General features: G+C 30.2%; 5 protein-coding genes across 9 annotated transcripts; 3 read left to right on the top strand and 2 right to left on the bottom strand.

The window, feature by feature from the left end:
* Window positions 1-3: 3 nt before the first annotated feature.
* On the top strand, window positions 4-2,538 carry LOC108744413 (coiled-coil domain-containing protein 191). Of its 3 annotated transcripts, XM_025976309.1 has the most exons (7): window positions 4-253; window positions 337-374; window positions 431-990; window positions 1,051-1,251; window positions 1,312-1,820; window positions 2,028-2,182; window positions 2,252-2,538. In XM_025976309.1, exons 1-7 carry the CDS (start codon window positions 176-178, stop codon window positions 2,391-2,393), a joined length of 1,683 nt encoding a protein of 560 aa, XP_025832094.1. In that variant the 5' UTR covers window positions 4-175; the 3' UTR covers window positions 2,394-2,538. The 3 variants fall into 3 exon arrangements, with proteins under 3 accessions (XP_025832094.1, XP_025832093.1, XP_018335660.1); XM_025976308.1 differs by having other exon boundaries at window positions 1,051-1,820; XM_018480158.2 differs by lacking the exons at window positions 337-374; window positions 431-990; window positions 1,051-1,251; window positions 1,312-1,820.
* A 124-nt stretch (window positions 2,539-2,662) lies between these two features.
* On the bottom strand, window positions 2,663-8,084 carry LOC108744317 (guanine nucleotide-binding protein-like 3 homolog). Its single transcript, XM_025976304.1, has 8 exons — window positions 7,902-8,084; window positions 7,504-7,799; window positions 7,193-7,448; window positions 6,797-7,133; window positions 3,529-3,745; window positions 3,375-3,475; window positions 3,077-3,314; window positions 2,663-3,011 (listed from the first exon to the last, which is right to left on the bottom strand). Exons 1-8 carry the CDS (start codon window positions 7,918-7,920, stop codon window positions 2,733-2,735), a joined length of 1,743 nt encoding a protein of 580 aa, XP_025832089.1. The 5' UTR covers window positions 7,921-8,084; the 3' UTR covers window positions 2,663-2,732.
* LOC108744396 (cullin-4A-like) lies at window positions 3,752-6,789 on the top strand. Its single transcript, XM_018480136.1, has 5 exons — window positions 3,752-4,205; window positions 4,260-5,342; window positions 5,408-6,228; window positions 6,418-6,570; window positions 6,627-6,789. Exons 1-5 carry the CDS (start codon window positions 4,097-4,099, stop codon window positions 6,717-6,719), a joined length of 2,259 nt encoding a protein of 752 aa, XP_018335638.1. The 5' UTR covers window positions 3,752-4,096; the 3' UTR covers window positions 6,720-6,789.
* A 326-nt stretch (window positions 8,085-8,410) lies between the features above and the next one.
* Window positions 8,411-9,556, bottom strand: LOC108744398 (eukaryotic translation initiation factor 3 subunit G-like). The gene is made up of 2 exons (XM_018480141.2): window positions 9,069-9,556; window positions 8,411-9,007 (listed from the first exon to the last, which is right to left on the bottom strand). Exons 1-2 carry the CDS (start codon window positions 9,424-9,426, stop codon window positions 8,487-8,489), a joined length of 879 nt encoding a protein of 292 aa, XP_018335643.1. The 5' UTR covers window positions 9,427-9,556; the 3' UTR covers window positions 8,411-8,486.
* A 119-nt stretch (window positions 9,557-9,675) lies between these two features.
* Window positions 9,676-12,850, top strand: LOC108744397 (S-phase kinase-associated protein 2). 3 transcript variants are annotated; one of them, XM_018480139.1, is made up of 10 exons: window positions 9,676-9,757; window positions 9,903-10,004; window positions 10,058-10,557; window positions 10,631-10,856; window positions 11,090-11,201; window positions 11,253-11,476; window positions 11,546-11,829; window positions 11,913-12,040; window positions 12,104-12,263; window positions 12,529-12,850. In XM_018480139.1, the coding sequence occupies exons 3-10, from the start codon at window positions 10,484-10,486 to the stop codon at window positions 12,719-12,721; spliced, it is 1,401 nt and encodes a 466-aa protein (XP_018335641.1). In that variant the 5' UTR covers window positions 9,676-9,757; window positions 9,903-10,004; window positions 10,058-10,483; the 3' UTR covers window positions 12,722-12,850. The 3 variants fall into 3 exon arrangements, with proteins under 3 accessions (XP_018335641.1, XP_018335642.1, XP_018335639.1); XM_018480140.1 differs by having other exon boundaries at window positions 9,737-9,788; XM_018480137.2 differs by lacking the exon at window positions 9,676-9,757 and having other exon boundaries at window positions 9,795-10,004.
* Window positions 12,851-15,941: the final 3,091 nt, after the last annotated feature.

Genomic DNA, 15,941 nt, shown 5'->3' with positions numbered 1-15,941 from the left:
TAATTAAAATACATTGCTTATTTTTCAATAGTATAATTTTATTAATGAATTTAATTGACAAATAAATAAATGTGGGTGGCAAAATACTAATTAGTTTTCCGTTTCTAAGTAACCAATTTAATTAATTATTATGTAGAAAGTACAAACAGTACAAAATGATATATTAAGCTTCAATATGCTTTCTTTTGATAAAATAAATTTGTTTAAAAAGTATAACATTCCATTGGACCTTATGTCTCCAAATGAAAACAGTGTAAGTATAAAAAATACGATATTACCTACTTTTTTGATAAGTTATCTTTCGGTTTGTACTTACATATGTGTTGTAATATACAGGGTGAAGTGATAAACTCCTTTCAGCAAAAGAAAGATCGGTAAATATAATGTAAGGTTTCAATTCTACACCATCATACTGTAAAAGTAATTTTAGGACAACTTCTAATGACAGAGCTGACAATTACAGGAATGAAATTTTATCTTGCTGTTATGATGAACAGCAAAAAATTAATAAGCAACAAAGATGTATAAAATTTCAACAAGACATTAAATGGGATGATAACGAATTTTGGAAAAATTTGCCCAATCCTAAAGAAACATTAAATAGCATTAAACCATTTAATAAGCCTTACAAAACAGCTTTACACCAGTATCCTATAAGTAATTCAAATATTTCTAAAATAAGTTCTTTTAAAATACAGAGTATTCAAAAATGCGTCGCAACCCCTAAAGAAGAAACATGTAAAAGTAATTCTAATAATCAAAAACAAAATTTAAAAAAATATTTTAATGTTTGGCGAAAAATTTTATTAGATAAAAAGGAAAAAATTGAAAAATTAAATCAACGAAATGATCGAAAAACTAAAGTAAACGAATTTATAAATAATCTCGAGAAGAAAAAAGCTGAGAATAAATACTATAATAAACCGTTGGTGGAGGTGAAATGTAAAGAATCAAGAAAACTAAATGATCAAATGATAAAACAAAATCAAGGTATTCGAACAATAGTTGTATTTATAATTTAAATAAAGTCACAGCTGAATTATTTTAAAGGAGCTGAAGCAAATTCTTTTAGCCACCGATTTAAAGCTCAAAAGGAAATCATTGAAACACAAAAAGTGAAACTACAAGAACAGGCAAAACTAATAGAAGCTCTCAGACTAGGAAAACTGGAAGAGGAACTTCAAAAATCCCTCGACTCAACAAAAATTAACATTAGAGAGATATTTAGCAAGTGCAGTACTAAAATTAAATGTAAAGTAGCACCGATAATATTCGATGAGAATCACAAAACTATATGTAAATTTGACTTAGTCTCTAGCAAAGCACCAAAAATAATAAAAGAAATGGAGCAGAAAGCTTTTGAAAGAGCCGTAAGAAGGGAGTTTATTTTAGAGAAGAAGAAAATGCTTGACGAAGAAAGGAAACGACTTAAAGAACTAGAAATAGATAATAAAAAAGCACAAGATGAAGAGGCACGAAAAAAAAATATGGAAGCAATTAAAGAAAGAAGAAAACGTGATTTGGAAATTCAAAAAAGAAGGCAAAGGAATAAAGAACTGTATTTGAGTAAACTAAAAATAGCAGAAAATTATCATAAAAAGAAATTGCTCAGGTTTGGTTTAGAATGTTTTAAAAAACTCATACAGATTAAAAATGGTAACAATTTAAAAAGTAAAGCGTTTTATAAGAAAATTCTTTTACGAAATACCTGGAAAAGATGGCAAAAACTTGTTTACGATCGAGATTTTGAAAAAAGTCAAATAGCACGTCAGCATTATCAAAACAAACTTCTGCAGAGATCTTTCAGATGTTGGTGTAGGGTAAGAAACAATTAAACAAATTATTCATTTTATTTTCTAAAACTCATCACTCGAACAAGATGAGTAATATTTTCATTTAATTTGCTTGTTAAAAATTTCTGTTTATATATAAATATTATTTCATTATTATTAGTATTAATAGTTTATCCACACTATCATGTATCTACTGTATAAACTTTAATATTTTGAGACCATTTTTCTTTTAAGATATATCGTTTGAGCATACAAAACATGCAAGTTGCTGAGGATTATTATGACTATAAATTACAAGCTAAAGCTTTTAAAATATTACTTGATTATTCTTGCAAAATGTACGTTACTAACGTAACTAATTTGCAAAAAGCTCAACGACATTACAGAAGGTATGACTGCAAATATTGTCTGCAGTATATGCTGTGCCTAAAATATACACTCTTATTTAATTTGTTTAGACGAATGTTAGTACACTATTTTTACCTCTGGATAACCTTACCGGCTGTTTTACATTTGGAAAGAGCAAAGGAAGAAAAGAAGCGAAAATGGAGAGAAAAAGTTTGGGAAATAGTTCCTGACTATAAAGTTCCTAGTGATTAACAATTAATACAAAAAGCTTAATGTTCATATGAGTGTAAAAGGCGCTTAAAATCTATTTTACTTTCGTCAGAAAAATGTATATTACTGATTATTTGCAAATAAATCCTGTCTTTATCTCAGTTTTCTTTGATTCTTTTCTGAAGATAAAATGGATACTGGACAACCTGTACATTATCTTTGCAATATTCTTTTTATATAGTGTATAATCTTTTCAAATACGTTACAAAACATGTAATTAGAGATTATTTCATTCACGATTAAAACACAAATTTGGTGAGAAAAACAATTTTTATTGCTTTTTGTTTCTAACACCTACGGGAGTTCACAACTCAATTATAATTATGCCTGCTCCATATAATCTGTTTTGAAATCGTATTTATCATTTTTCTTATCTGAAAGAGCGAAGTTTTCTAGTCCTGCTGATAGCTGAAGCTCTACTTTCTGTTTCCTTTTCTCCTGTTTTTTCTGTTTCTTGAATTGTAGTTTTCTAACTTTATTAAGTGCTTTATTACCCTCTAAAGACATTTCAGAATCCACTTTCTTATCTGAATTGGGTTCCTTTTTTGATTTTTCTTTTTCTTTATTTTTTTTTGATATTTCAACTTTTACATCTCCCAACTATAAAAAATAAATAAAAATAAATACTAATTACAAATTAAATAATATTTCTTGTTTTTACATACAATTGGTTGATCTATTTCCATTTCACTGTCGATTTTTTGTTCAACTGATTCAAGGGCTTCAATTTCAAATGAAACATCTTTGGAATCACCTTGTTTTTCTAAATTATCGAGAACATCCATCTCCATTTTTTCAAAGTTGTCTAAATCAAATTCCTTTGCTATTTCAGAAACTATTTCACTACTTATGTGAACACTACTTTCATCTTCAGGAGGAACTGTATAGTATCGTATTTTTCCCCTGTAAATAAATTATTAATTATATTAGCAATAACTACTCCATAATTTTGAAACAACTTGCCTATTCCAATCTTCCAATAGACTTCTAGCTGCAGCTATAGAATCGGGTATTCCTCTTTTTCTATATCGTCCCATTCTAGCCGCTTTTAAACTATAGAATTCCTGAAATATTTATCACGTACTAAATAGCCATATGTACTTCTGAAAAGCATTACCTCAGGTGTATCAAATTCGTTTAGATCGTATAATTCCATAAGTTGCTCTTTAGAAATTCTTTGTAAAATTGCGTTTGCAGGAACAGTGGGATCACTTATGGAAGAAACTTTTACGGCATTTCGTAAACAAGAACTAGCGTCAGAACCACTAGCAAAAACTATGCCAGGCGAGTCTAACAATTTAATTTTGGAATCTAGCTGGACTTCTTGCATAGCTCTAGACAGAAAAGTACAACTGAAACTTTCTAATAAACAGGTTTTCTTTTTTAATCATTCAAATTTAATTTTGCCAATAGCCGACAAAACTTCAATATAAGAATTTTATTTCGGTAATTTACAAACAAACCGTTTTACATTAGTCCCAGAAATATATACTTAAAAATAATAGGTAAAACTTCTTTAAAGCAACATCATAACAATTATCGACAAGTGTACTGAACTGTTATCGGTTTTGGCAAAATTTATTTTCAGTAATTAAAAATTCAAAATCATCTTAGTTAGCTTTGTAAATTAAGTTAATTTAATGTCAAGTAATTAAAATTAAAACTGCAAAAAGAAACAATCCAAAATGAATAGATCTTCAACACCAGTATCGATCTTTGGAACGAATAAAGTCAATCTAAAAAACTTTAACAGAAGCAGTGACATGAAAAAAATTTTTATAAAAAAATTTCGAGGTATGATAGAAAACTTATTCTGCAGTTTATTTTATTAGTGTTTTAATTTTCCAGGTAATCCTGTGCTTCCTCCAAATTATTATGAAAATACATGGAATAAATTACGTGATGCCATAATATCAATTCAGAACTCCAGTATCTTAAAATATTCTTTAGAAGAGCTTTATGGAGACGTGGAGAGCATGTGTATTCACAATATGTCCCACTTCCTTTATGACAATCTCTACTATCTCGTGGAAAATCACGTAGGTCAGAGCGTTTCATCTTTTCTTAACGACTCGTTAAATGATCCTCAAGAATTTTTAACAGTTATAAATAATACTTGGGTAATCCATTGCAAACAAATGTCAACCATACGTAATATTTTTATCCATTTGGATCGCACCTATGTACTTCATAACGTTCAGACAGCTTCGATTTGGGACATGGGTTTGGATCTTTTTCGTCAATACATAATTAGAAACTGCTTGGTTAAAACGAAGATAACTGATGCTCTTTTGTTATTGATCAAACAAGAAAGAGACGCCAACACAATTGATCGTGATCTAATTAGATCAATAATACGCATGCTAACCATTCTCCAAATTTATAAACCTGTGTTTGAAGAAAAATTTTATACTGAAAGCGAAAATATGTATGCTGCGGAGGCAAATTATTGCATTAAAAATTTCGATCTGCCTGAATACCTCTCTCACGTAAGAAAGAGATTCAAAGAAGAATATAACAGAGGTAATCAATATTTAGATTCAGGGACTATGCCCCGACTGATCACCATTATTGAGAAAAACTTTATAGCCGATCAAATTCAAAAGACTTTAGACAAAGGATTGAACAAATTACTAGATTCAAGAGACCACTATAATTTATCACTGTTATATCTTCTTCTTGGGCGAGTAAAAAGCGGACATGCAGAACTTTGTGCAGGCTTCAACAGCTACATGAAGCAATATGGACGAAACGTTGTAAGTCATCCCGAGAACGACAAAAACATGGTAAAAATGCTCCTGGACTTTAAAGATGCAATGGATGATGTAGTTGCTAAATGTTTTGAAAAGAACGAAAAGTTCACAAATTCTCTGAAGGAAGCATTTGAATATTTTATTAATTTGAGGATTAATGCGCCTGCTGAGCTTGTTGGTAAGAGATATCTGATATTAGTAACAATAATTACATATAAAGCCATTAAAAAATTAAACCTGTAGCAAAATTCATCGACTCGAAATTGCGGATTGGAAATAAAGAATCCACTGACGAGGAACTTGAAATTCTTCTCGATAAGATTATGGTCCTCTTTCGTTTCATTCATGGCAAAGATGTGTTTGAAGCATTTTACAAAAAAGATCTTGCAAAACGTCTTCTGTTTGGAAAATCTGCGAGCGTGGATTACGAAAAGAGCATGCTAAGCAAACTTAAAGAAGAATGCGGTGGTGGATTTACATCAAAACTGGAAGGAATGTTTAAAGACATGGAATTAAGTAAAGATATCAATGGAGCATTCAAACAACATCTTTCACATAGTTTGAACAACACCCAAGACACAGAATTTACCCCTCTCGATATGACCGTTAACACTTTAACAATGGGATATTGGCCTACATATCCCATTATGAATGTAGTTTTACCTGAAGAAATGTTACGTTACCAGGAGATTTTCAATAATTTTTATCTAAGCAAACACAGTGGTAGAAAGCTTGCGTGGCAGCCAACATTAGGATATTGTGTAGTAAGGGCACAATTCAAAGTAGGAATAAAGGAACTGTTAGTATCTTTGTTACAAACTCTCGTGCTACTTCTATTTAATGGAAAAAACGAATTGTCCTACGAATATATCAAAGGAGCAAGTAACATTGAAGATTTAGAACTTAAAAGAACTCTACAATCACTGGCATGTGGTAAAACGCGAGTTTTGTTAAAAAGGCCAAAAGGAAGAGACGTAGAAGATACTGACTACTTCATGTATAATGCCGATTTTAAAAACAAGCTGTTCAGGGTGACAGTTAATCAGATTCAAATGAAAGAAACGGTAATTTCTCCTTTTTATTACAACTACACTCTCCTATTAACTTGAACAGTATCACACATTGTCATGTAGTTTACATTGCAAAATTATTATTTTGATCGTTATTAAAGTTAGACGTTACACATCATCGACTACTGAAGACTCGATTTTTTTAAATGATATTTAGTTAAAGAATGAGAGAGATATTTACAGACAGAAGAGCAAAAAGCAACAGAAGAAAGGGTTTTCCAAGATCGTCAATATCAAATTGACGCGGCGATTGTAAGGATAATGAAAACGCACAAAGCACTAAGTCATAATACTCTGGTTAGTGAATTGTGTTTGCAGTTAAAATTTCCAGTTACAGTAAGTGGAATTTAAATGACATTAAATGAATTGTTATAAATATCTACTTATTTTAGCTTGCTGACTTAAAGAAAAGAATTGAATCACTGATAGAAAGAGACTATATGGAACGTGATAAGGAGATACAAAATCAATACAATTATCTTTGAAATATTTATGCCTATTTGTTTGTTTTTATTGATTTTAAAGTTGCTTATTTATAATGAAAAACATTAAATATACTTACTTTGTAATTCCTGGAGATGCTCCAACATTGCAGGCTCTCGACCTTTTTAAGCTGTTAATAAGTGAGCTTTTACCAACATTAGGTAATCCCACCACTCCTACAGTAATTGATGTTTTGATTCCCTTGTTCCTACAGTAATTTGCTAGTAAAGACATCAATAATTCTGCCCCAACACTGGAAGAACCTTGCAAAACTTTATTTGATGTTTTTGTGTAGTAGAACTTCTTTTGACCTAATTTTCTTGTCTGATTTTGAGTGGAACATTTAAATGCAACAACCGGTGTTGTTTTTCTAAGATACTTTAACCATTTATCCAAAATTTCACGTGGAACTAAATCTGCAGTAGAAAACAACCTATTTATAGAACATATTAAACTGTAAATGATAAAGGCTCACCTGCTTTGTTTAAAATTACAACTAATCTTTTATTGGCTTCTTTTACTGCTTCTTCCACTTGTAGACATCTTGTTCCTAATGGATCCCTTGCATCTACAATTTCTAATATGACATCAGCAGCTTCAATAACTTTCTTAAATTCTTTGTAATAAGCCTTCAGTGAGTTTTCTTTTGGCTGACTATAGTCTTTTTCTGTATTATCCGATCCAACTGATAACTTTTCATGAATTTTGTTTCTCATTTCAACTTTAGATACCTAAAATATATTGCTTCAATATGTATTCTCACAATAATTAACTTTTAAATGTTACTAAGTTTTCTAAATTTCCAGTTGCAAGAGGTTTTGATTTTTGTTCCTCTTTTTGTTTAGCCTTTTCCAACTTAGCAGCTTCTCTTAATTTTTGTTTCTCTTCCTCCTTTCTTTTCTTCATTGCCTCAACTTCTTTCAATATATCTTCTTTAAATGGGCATATATTCGGCACCTGTATAAGTTTCTGTTTTCCAGGGCCCTTTTTCTTAGCTTCTTTTCTCAATTTCCTGTTATGTTCACGAACCTTTTTCTCAATTTTATATCTTAGTCTAGCAGGTTGACGTTTCGATTGCTTTTCTAAAAGGGAAAATATATAAATTTTTTTTACTAATCACTTAAAAACCTAAACTGTTTAGAATTTATAAAAACCGAAATAACATTTAATGCTTTGAAACTTACTCAATTTAAACTTTGCCATTATTTAAGTATTTAATACTAAATGTAACGTTGCACGGCAAGCACAAACTTTAGAGAAATCTTACAAATATATGTATAATGGTATACAAAAGAAATAATTATAATTAAACTAAATTATTTTCAAAAATAAGGTTATTTGTCACGTTTTGATTTGACAAGCACAAAAACAGGTTAGAATACTGTACAGGGTGTTTTAAAACGCGCACACACATCTATAAAATATCTGCACGATCATTCATTAAAAAAAGATATTTATCACGTTTAATAATTACCTATCCGTAAACATTTCCTTATTATCTTCACATCTTTTATTTTTTAGTTTTCTTTTTAATTTTAATCTCGTATTGCTAACTTTAGTACATGATTACACTACCATCTCTTATAATACCTTGTCTTCAGGTATTTTTGTTTAATAAAATAATATGTACTGTTCAAAGGATAAATTACAGTTTATTATTTTTAAAAAGTAATATGGTTAATAAATGACCACACTTGTTTTAAACTTTTATTCACACAACAAAACTCATAAAACTAACATTTTGAGTGTATTTTTATGTGCCCTTAAACTTACTGATTTGAATGAGTTGGTGGTTTTGACCAATCAACATTCAAAATAAGATAATCATAACCATAGCCATTTAAAGTAGCTATAGCCTTTGCAGCATCATTACGAAATTTAAAGTGAATATAAGCAAATCCTTTGCACTGTCCAGTAACTTTATCTTTTGCCAAATATAATTTTTGGATTGGGCCAAATGGTTTAACCAGTTCTTCAAGATCAGTTTCTGTTGTTGACTCACTGAGGTTTGATATTCTAATTGCAGAAGCATCATCACGACTACGATTCATTGTACTTCCTTCTGTTCTTCTTGCTCCACCATCTCTCATACTTGGAGGAATGTACTTAGAACCACTGGTTCCACCAGGCCCAGTTGCAGATGATTTGGAGCTATCAACAGCTGCCGGCTTCTTCTCTGCTTCTCCAGGAAGTTTGCCACCTTGAAGAACGGTATCCTTCCATGGACATTTTGAAGTCCAGTGTTCACCACTACATGTACGGCATTTTACCATATTTTTGTCACCCATAGCTAACAATATAAATATATTAAAAATTAACTTTGTCAAACATACAAATAATTAATGCATTACCTTTTAATTTATCTATGCCTGAGTCATCTTCAACCTTATTCTCGTCTTCTTTGCTGGTAACATATTGCATGTAGACATCTTCACCAACTATTGTAGTGGCTGGATCTGGTCCAGGTTTATCACCAGCAGCTTCTCCAAATTTAGCCCAAGTCTTTCGTTTAGCAATGCTTTTGGAAACAACACGCTTTTCAATTTTATAGGTTCGTACAATCTTTACCTTCTTGCCGTCATCATTGTACTTGTATTCGGTAATAATCTTCAATCCATTTTCACGTATTTCAGTTGTAGGTTGAAGGGTTCCACCTTCTAATTCAACTTCATCTGCCCAACTTGACTTTATTTCTTCAGCAACAGGCATAATTAATCAATTATTGGAAATATTACAAGTGGTAAAATTTTACTTCTAATAAAAATGTAAATCGGATAAACAACTATCCTAAAGTTTAAGGAGGTTCATAATCTATGGGAGTATGGGAGGTGATGGGAGGATAACGAGATTATCATAGAGCTGATTTTTATGTCATATGCCATCTGTTAAAGCTGATGCAAACTAATGTATTTGAAAAATTAATCGGAATTAATGACTATCTATTTATAGCTATTTACTAATAAACTTCTATTTACACTTGTTGTTAGCTTTTCTTATACGTAATTAAAGATCAACACTTTTTATTGCGTTTCGATAGTAGGTTGGTATATAAGAAATTAGTACAACAAAACGTAATTAATCTGTCCTTAATATGCAGTTTAGAATAATGAAGATTGTTCCATTTTTATTAATAATTTCTAACATTTTACATATTTCCATTGTAGAAGGTTTTGTTTGCCTTCCAGATAGCTGTTCCATGGTTAGATGCGCGAATATACAGTGTAAAGAAAATCAACTGAAAAGAGAAGGTGTTTGTGGTTGTTGTTATATTTGTGTAGATTTATTAGGTAAGAAATGTCTGCATATATCTACTATAATTTTTTTAACAACAAAAATTTAGATGAAGATCAACAATGTCCAATTGCATTGCTAGGATCACCACCCCCTAAAGCCGAGTGTCGAGAAGGGTTGATTTGCTTAGAAGGTCGTTGTCAGAAATATTAAAAGCTAATTATGTAATATATTAATGCTTTGATATAATATTATGTAAGCTGTAATAAATTATACTTTATTTATATTTTAAATGTTTATTATAAAAAAAAATAACTGAGAATGTGTGGTAGAAGTATAGGACCTATGCATGGGACTATGAGACACTACTACCTATCAATATGTATATGTATCTACGGTATCTACTATTGTATGTTGGGTCTATTATCTATGTGTTGGGTTGATTTTCGGAGGGAAATTGGTGCACTTATGGTACCCAGTTAATGTATAATGGTTGATTTTAATTAATGTTTAGAACGGTTTTCTGTAAATAATAATGAAAATTGAACAAGACGATTTATTGAAAATTGCTCATGAAAATTTATGTAGAATGGAAAAATCGCCTCCGCGGTGAGGAACTATTTAAAATTTCATCTGCGTGTAAGCGAGGTTAAGTATTTAAATAAAATTTTAATTATTTCAGAAAACGTGCAAGATATGACTCTGAAACAGAATACAATTCTGTTGAAAAATGGAGTTTACAGAGAAAGGATGTAAATTTAGATGAAATATTTGATTATGGTGTAGCACATTTGGGTGCTGAATCAGATGCTTTGACTGAAGGAAAACAGTGGGACTTCACTAATTCGAGTTCTGTTGACGTTTCTTGTAGTTCTGTTGATATGACCGAAGAAGATCGTTTAAAAGAGGTAATGTGTTATTGTTATATATTAAGAGTTTTATTAACTTAGTGTGTGAATGATTTCTGATGAGGTTTGTGTTATTATGTATGTGTAACTCTTATCACATTCATTCTCATTTTGGTACATACACCTTTATGCTTATAACTTGCCCTGTCTCATTTTTTTTTGTATGCTTCTCTTAATTCTTTTGTATTTTCTTTTGTATGTATTTTCTTATTATCATTAATTGTGATTTATAGATTGCTTTACTTGAGTCAACACTGCCTAAAGAAACACTTCAGAAGATCTCTAATGGTGATTGGCATAATTTATTAATTAGAGAACCTAATAGAAGTATTACAGATGACACAAGTAATAACACCTACAATATCCCTTTTTTAATAATCATAGTATGAATTTTAGATTATTTTGAGTCTTTATCTGATGAGGTTATTCTTCACATATTTCATTGGCTTCCAAAGAGATTCCTTACTGATACTTCCTTAGTATGTAAAAGATGGCATCGGCTATCTCAAGATGAGAGCCTTTGGAGCAGAATGGATGTTTCTAATAGAAATTTACCTCCTGGAGCCATAGGTCACATTCTTAGTAGACAAGTTTTAATTTTAAGACTTGCTCAGTCTGAAGTAAGTTTGTGCCTATTTTTTAATCCTCATACAGTACATATTTTCTAATTAATACCTTTTTTGAGTAAGATTGCCTTCCCTCCAATTTTGTCAGGTGTCAAAGCAGCTTTATCAGACTTTCGAGCACGTTTGCTGTATTTAGACTTAAGTATGGCTCACATATCAACAGAGAGCCTAGTTATGCTGTTTAGTAGATGTTATCGCTTGAAAAAATTGAGTTTAGAACATGTTCAAGTTGATGATGATGTTATGTTGGCTTTATCATTGAATACAGACCTTGAAATTCTTAATTTAGCAATGGTGGAAGGTCTTCAACTTGATGGACTGAAATATCTTCTTTCTAGCTGTCAGAAGTATGTGAAAAATCTTTTTTTTATCTAAATATAGGCATAGAAATTATAGTGTAAAATCAATAAATTGAATATATTTTTTTCAGATTACGTGAATTAAATATTGCTTGGACTTATCTGGATTCACCTTGTATTACATACATCTGCTGCAACCTTTGTTCTAGTCTTGATAGGTTAAATTTTTCTGGTTGCAGAAAATTGTTAAATGATGAAAGTAATTTATAACAAAAAAATGGATAAAGTTGAAAATTTGTTTATGATTTTGTTTCAATTTTAGATGTTATGGATTTAGTTGTAAACTGTCCGCGTTTAAGGGAATTAGATTTATCCGACTGTACAGGTATTACAGGGGAAGCTGTTAAACATATTGTTCGACTCGAAGACTTGAATTTTTTAGCGCTGTCACGCTGTTATCTCATTCCTTATAGAGCATTACTGTAAGTATATTTTAAATTGTGATTATAAACGCCATAGTTTTTACAAGATACCTTCAAAAAACAATAAATTCACTCTTATGGGGGACATTTTGACACTGATATTGTCCTTTATTATGGTTAGTCTTGCTCAATGTATTTGCTTAAACAAGTACTTTCTTCTTGTAGCATTTTCATTCAATATTTGAAAATTAGTTATTGTTAATGTTTTTTTAGACATTTCCTAATCAGTTACGGTATTAATTAAATTAATTTTTATTATTTACAGACAATTAAAGTTGATGACTTCTCTTCAGTTTTTGGACGTCCACGGGGGTTATATTGATGCCAAAGAACTGGAAGTGGTTCAAAATGCCTTAGGTCCTCATGTTACAATAAATAAGTTTAAATTTAGTTCGGTAGCTAGGCCGACAGTAGGGCCCAAACGTTCCAGTATTTGGGGGATGAAAGTAAGGGGGTGAATTTTGGTGCATTTACCGTGATTAATATAATTAAAATAAAATGTGATTTAAAGTTAAGTTTAACAGCGAAAATTTCGTTAGTTTTATTTTACAAACTGAGTATTTTTTATTTTATGATTTTGGATATGTAAAATATTGTTTAATAAAACTTTTGCATTGATCCTTATTTATTTTTATTATCTTATTATATGTGATAACTTTTATGAAGGAGCAAAATAAAAAACTATTTTAAAGATGCAAAACGTATTTTTCTCTGAATTGATTGTATGGTTCGCAAAATCATTAATTTATATCTTGTCTTTCTACTTAGGTACATATGACATATTTAGAGTTATAAAAGCCACAAAAGTTAAAAAAACTACACGATGTAAGCGTTCAGTATTTGCAAAAGAGATGAATCTTAAGAATTTGCTTAATATACTTAAATTAAAATACAAATTAATCGTAAACAGAATGCAAATAAAAAATACAGATTATTATATTTAAAACAATTGTAAATGATGTAAAATACACATTTACAATTGTACACATTACACAATTTTATATAATTTGATAATTAGGATAAGTTCAACATACTCCAAATTAATATGAAATACAATTAAATCATCATATTGAACGAATTCATTTACAGTTGGTAATATTCTAAGTTAATTATTAATTTATTATATTCATTATTATTATTAAATTAATATGAAATACCATAATTTACACATTAAATATTTTTAAGGTGTATGTTGTGTTGCGGAACTTCTAACTTAATTTTTTTAAAAGTGGGTTTGAATTACTGCTAATTTATTAATGCGGGAATACTGATTAAATTATTTATATTTTTTGAATATAAGGAGATGATCTGATGTACTTGTTACTTGCTAGATTAAAAAAGCAGTAAGAAGCACATATAAACTTGTGAATGGCTAAATAAATCATAATAAACTTATTGGCCTTTATAATAAAAATAAGAACTGCCCTCTGAACTGTTAAAAGTTTAATAAAAATGGAGATTGTGCTATTCAAAAGGTGTATTTATTAATGAATAGTGATATTTTTGGGAAATTAATGGATATCACATAATGGTTTTCAAGAAGCTTTAACTACACAATTAACTATCTGCATTGCTGGTAAGTTTTGAAAGAACATTATTTATTTAAAAACATTATTGTTTTTACATACTAACAGCATTTAAATAATTTTTGCTATGACTGTTTTTCAAGCTTTCCTTACTTCTATTGGTATAACATTTACTCATTATATAATAACAACAAAACGACATAGTTGGTAAAGGCACTTCATAGTACCTTTTAAAGGTACCCATCGTATTTTTGTTTTTGCGTAACATTAGAATATGGACATGATAACGCACATAGGATAATTTTGTTTTATAAGAAATATTTGTTCATTTATTGGGTTAGTATATTCACTTTTTTATTCAATATAGAGAAATCATTATTGCAAAGATGAAGAACAGAATGCAAAACTTAGGAATAATTACTTTTATTACAAAATTAAGTGGCTCACATTTAATTAACTGAATATTATAAAGTCAAGTACTTATTTTATTTTACTCTACTGATTACTACGTTTAAGCTTAATTTTTTTTGTGTTAAATAAATACGTACCTGTTCTGGGAAGTACCTGTGGGTTGCAGTGAATAAATTCGCCATATTTTTTGTCTTTTCGAACAACTGGTGCTAAATGGCATTAAGAACTGATTTCATATGGTGCTAGAAAATAAAAGCATCTCTCCACCACAGGAAAACAGCCCCCAGTACCAAAATAGGTTTATATAAGTTGAGTGCATGTACACTTTTACAGTCGTAAAAATACTTGTCGTTCAGATCGAGACACCTGTCTTAAGTATTAAGTTGATGTCACACTCAGTACCTTAATACAAAATAGATATTCACTTACATAGACAAATGGTGTTAGATACATATATGAATAGTAGTAATAAAAAAAAACATAGTTTTGTTACCGGTAATAGTAACGTAGCCGTTCGACGGCAACTCAATACTGTCTTTTCTCATTTTTTTTTTAAACCAAACGGCCCCTTTCCGTCATATAGACAGATTAAATTTCCCGCAGATATCGAGTTCTCGGTTTTGCAGGAATATTTTTTTTGTCGTACAAGTACGCCTTGATCAACCATATACATGCTAGCATGGGTACTGTATGTACCTACTATAAGTTGGTCCCGTATTGCTGGGACCAACAGCAGGCAACAATGGAGAAATTTGAGTTCTTTGTTTTTACTACCCTGCATGACTGCGTAACACGTAATCTAATATATTCTTCGAGTATCGGATGTTTATGTTGCAACGGAAAACCGGTGCATAATATATTCTACCAAACTTATTTGCGTAGTGCTGGCAAAATTGATCAATCCGTTGTTAGGTACCTTTCCTTTTTTCCAGTTTTTCAACTTCTATGTTGTGCGAGTTTGCAAATCCGTACAAATTTTGGGGAAGCCCCAACTGCTTGCTCTCACTTTGGCGGAAATGCAAAGACAAAAGAAGTGGCAACTCTTTTTGCGTGTGCAGTATTGTTTTAACATCCCTGAATTATACGCATATTGCCTTAATGTAGCAGTTATTTGAAATGTCGGGGATGCCCCTATTCCTTGTTTTAAGCTTAGGCAGAAATTATGAATTAAAGACTGCTTTAATTTTTCTAAAACTTAATACAAGTATTTTTGTCATTTTTACTGAAATCTTCAACAAAATTAGGAATCAAATGAATGGTAAAAATGACCACTTTTCGCTGTTATTACTCTTATTATTATTTTTAACTATTCTTGCACGCTTTCTAGTACAACCATTAAAAAAGCGTGATTATGAAACTTACATAATGTTAGTTAACATTGTTTTTAAAACTGATAAATGTTATGAATATTTTTTAATGGCCGCAATGCTTAATGTTCTGCTTCAATTAACAACAATTTCCATTACTTTACAATTGTAGAAACTATAATAGCTTTGTTGAATAAATGTTATTTAATTGTTGCGATAATATTAACTATTTTTCTAAAAAGGTTTTTCCGGAAGATGGGCAGTTTTTTAAATAGGATTATTATTTATTAAAAAAAAATGATTTTAAATAATAGACTAGGTACCGAAGAGTATGGAAAATGTTTAGCAGTTTGGTGGAGAATTTTCATTAACCTTGTGAGAATATGTTGCCATGTTTAATAACAAATAATTTATGGTTAGTCTTGCTCAATGTA

The sequence above is a fragment of the Agrilus planipennis genome, unplaced genomic scaffold (assembly GCF_000699045.2).
Source record: "Agrilus planipennis isolate EAB-ADULT unplaced genomic scaffold, Apla_2.0 scaffold17, whole genome shotgun sequence".
NCBI classification, from domain to species: domain Eukaryota; kingdom Metazoa; phylum Arthropoda; class Insecta; order Coleoptera; family Buprestidae; genus Agrilus; species Agrilus planipennis.
The sequence above is the reverse complement of the archived record's forward strand: the minus strand, read 5'-3'. Positions and strand labels throughout refer to the sequence as shown.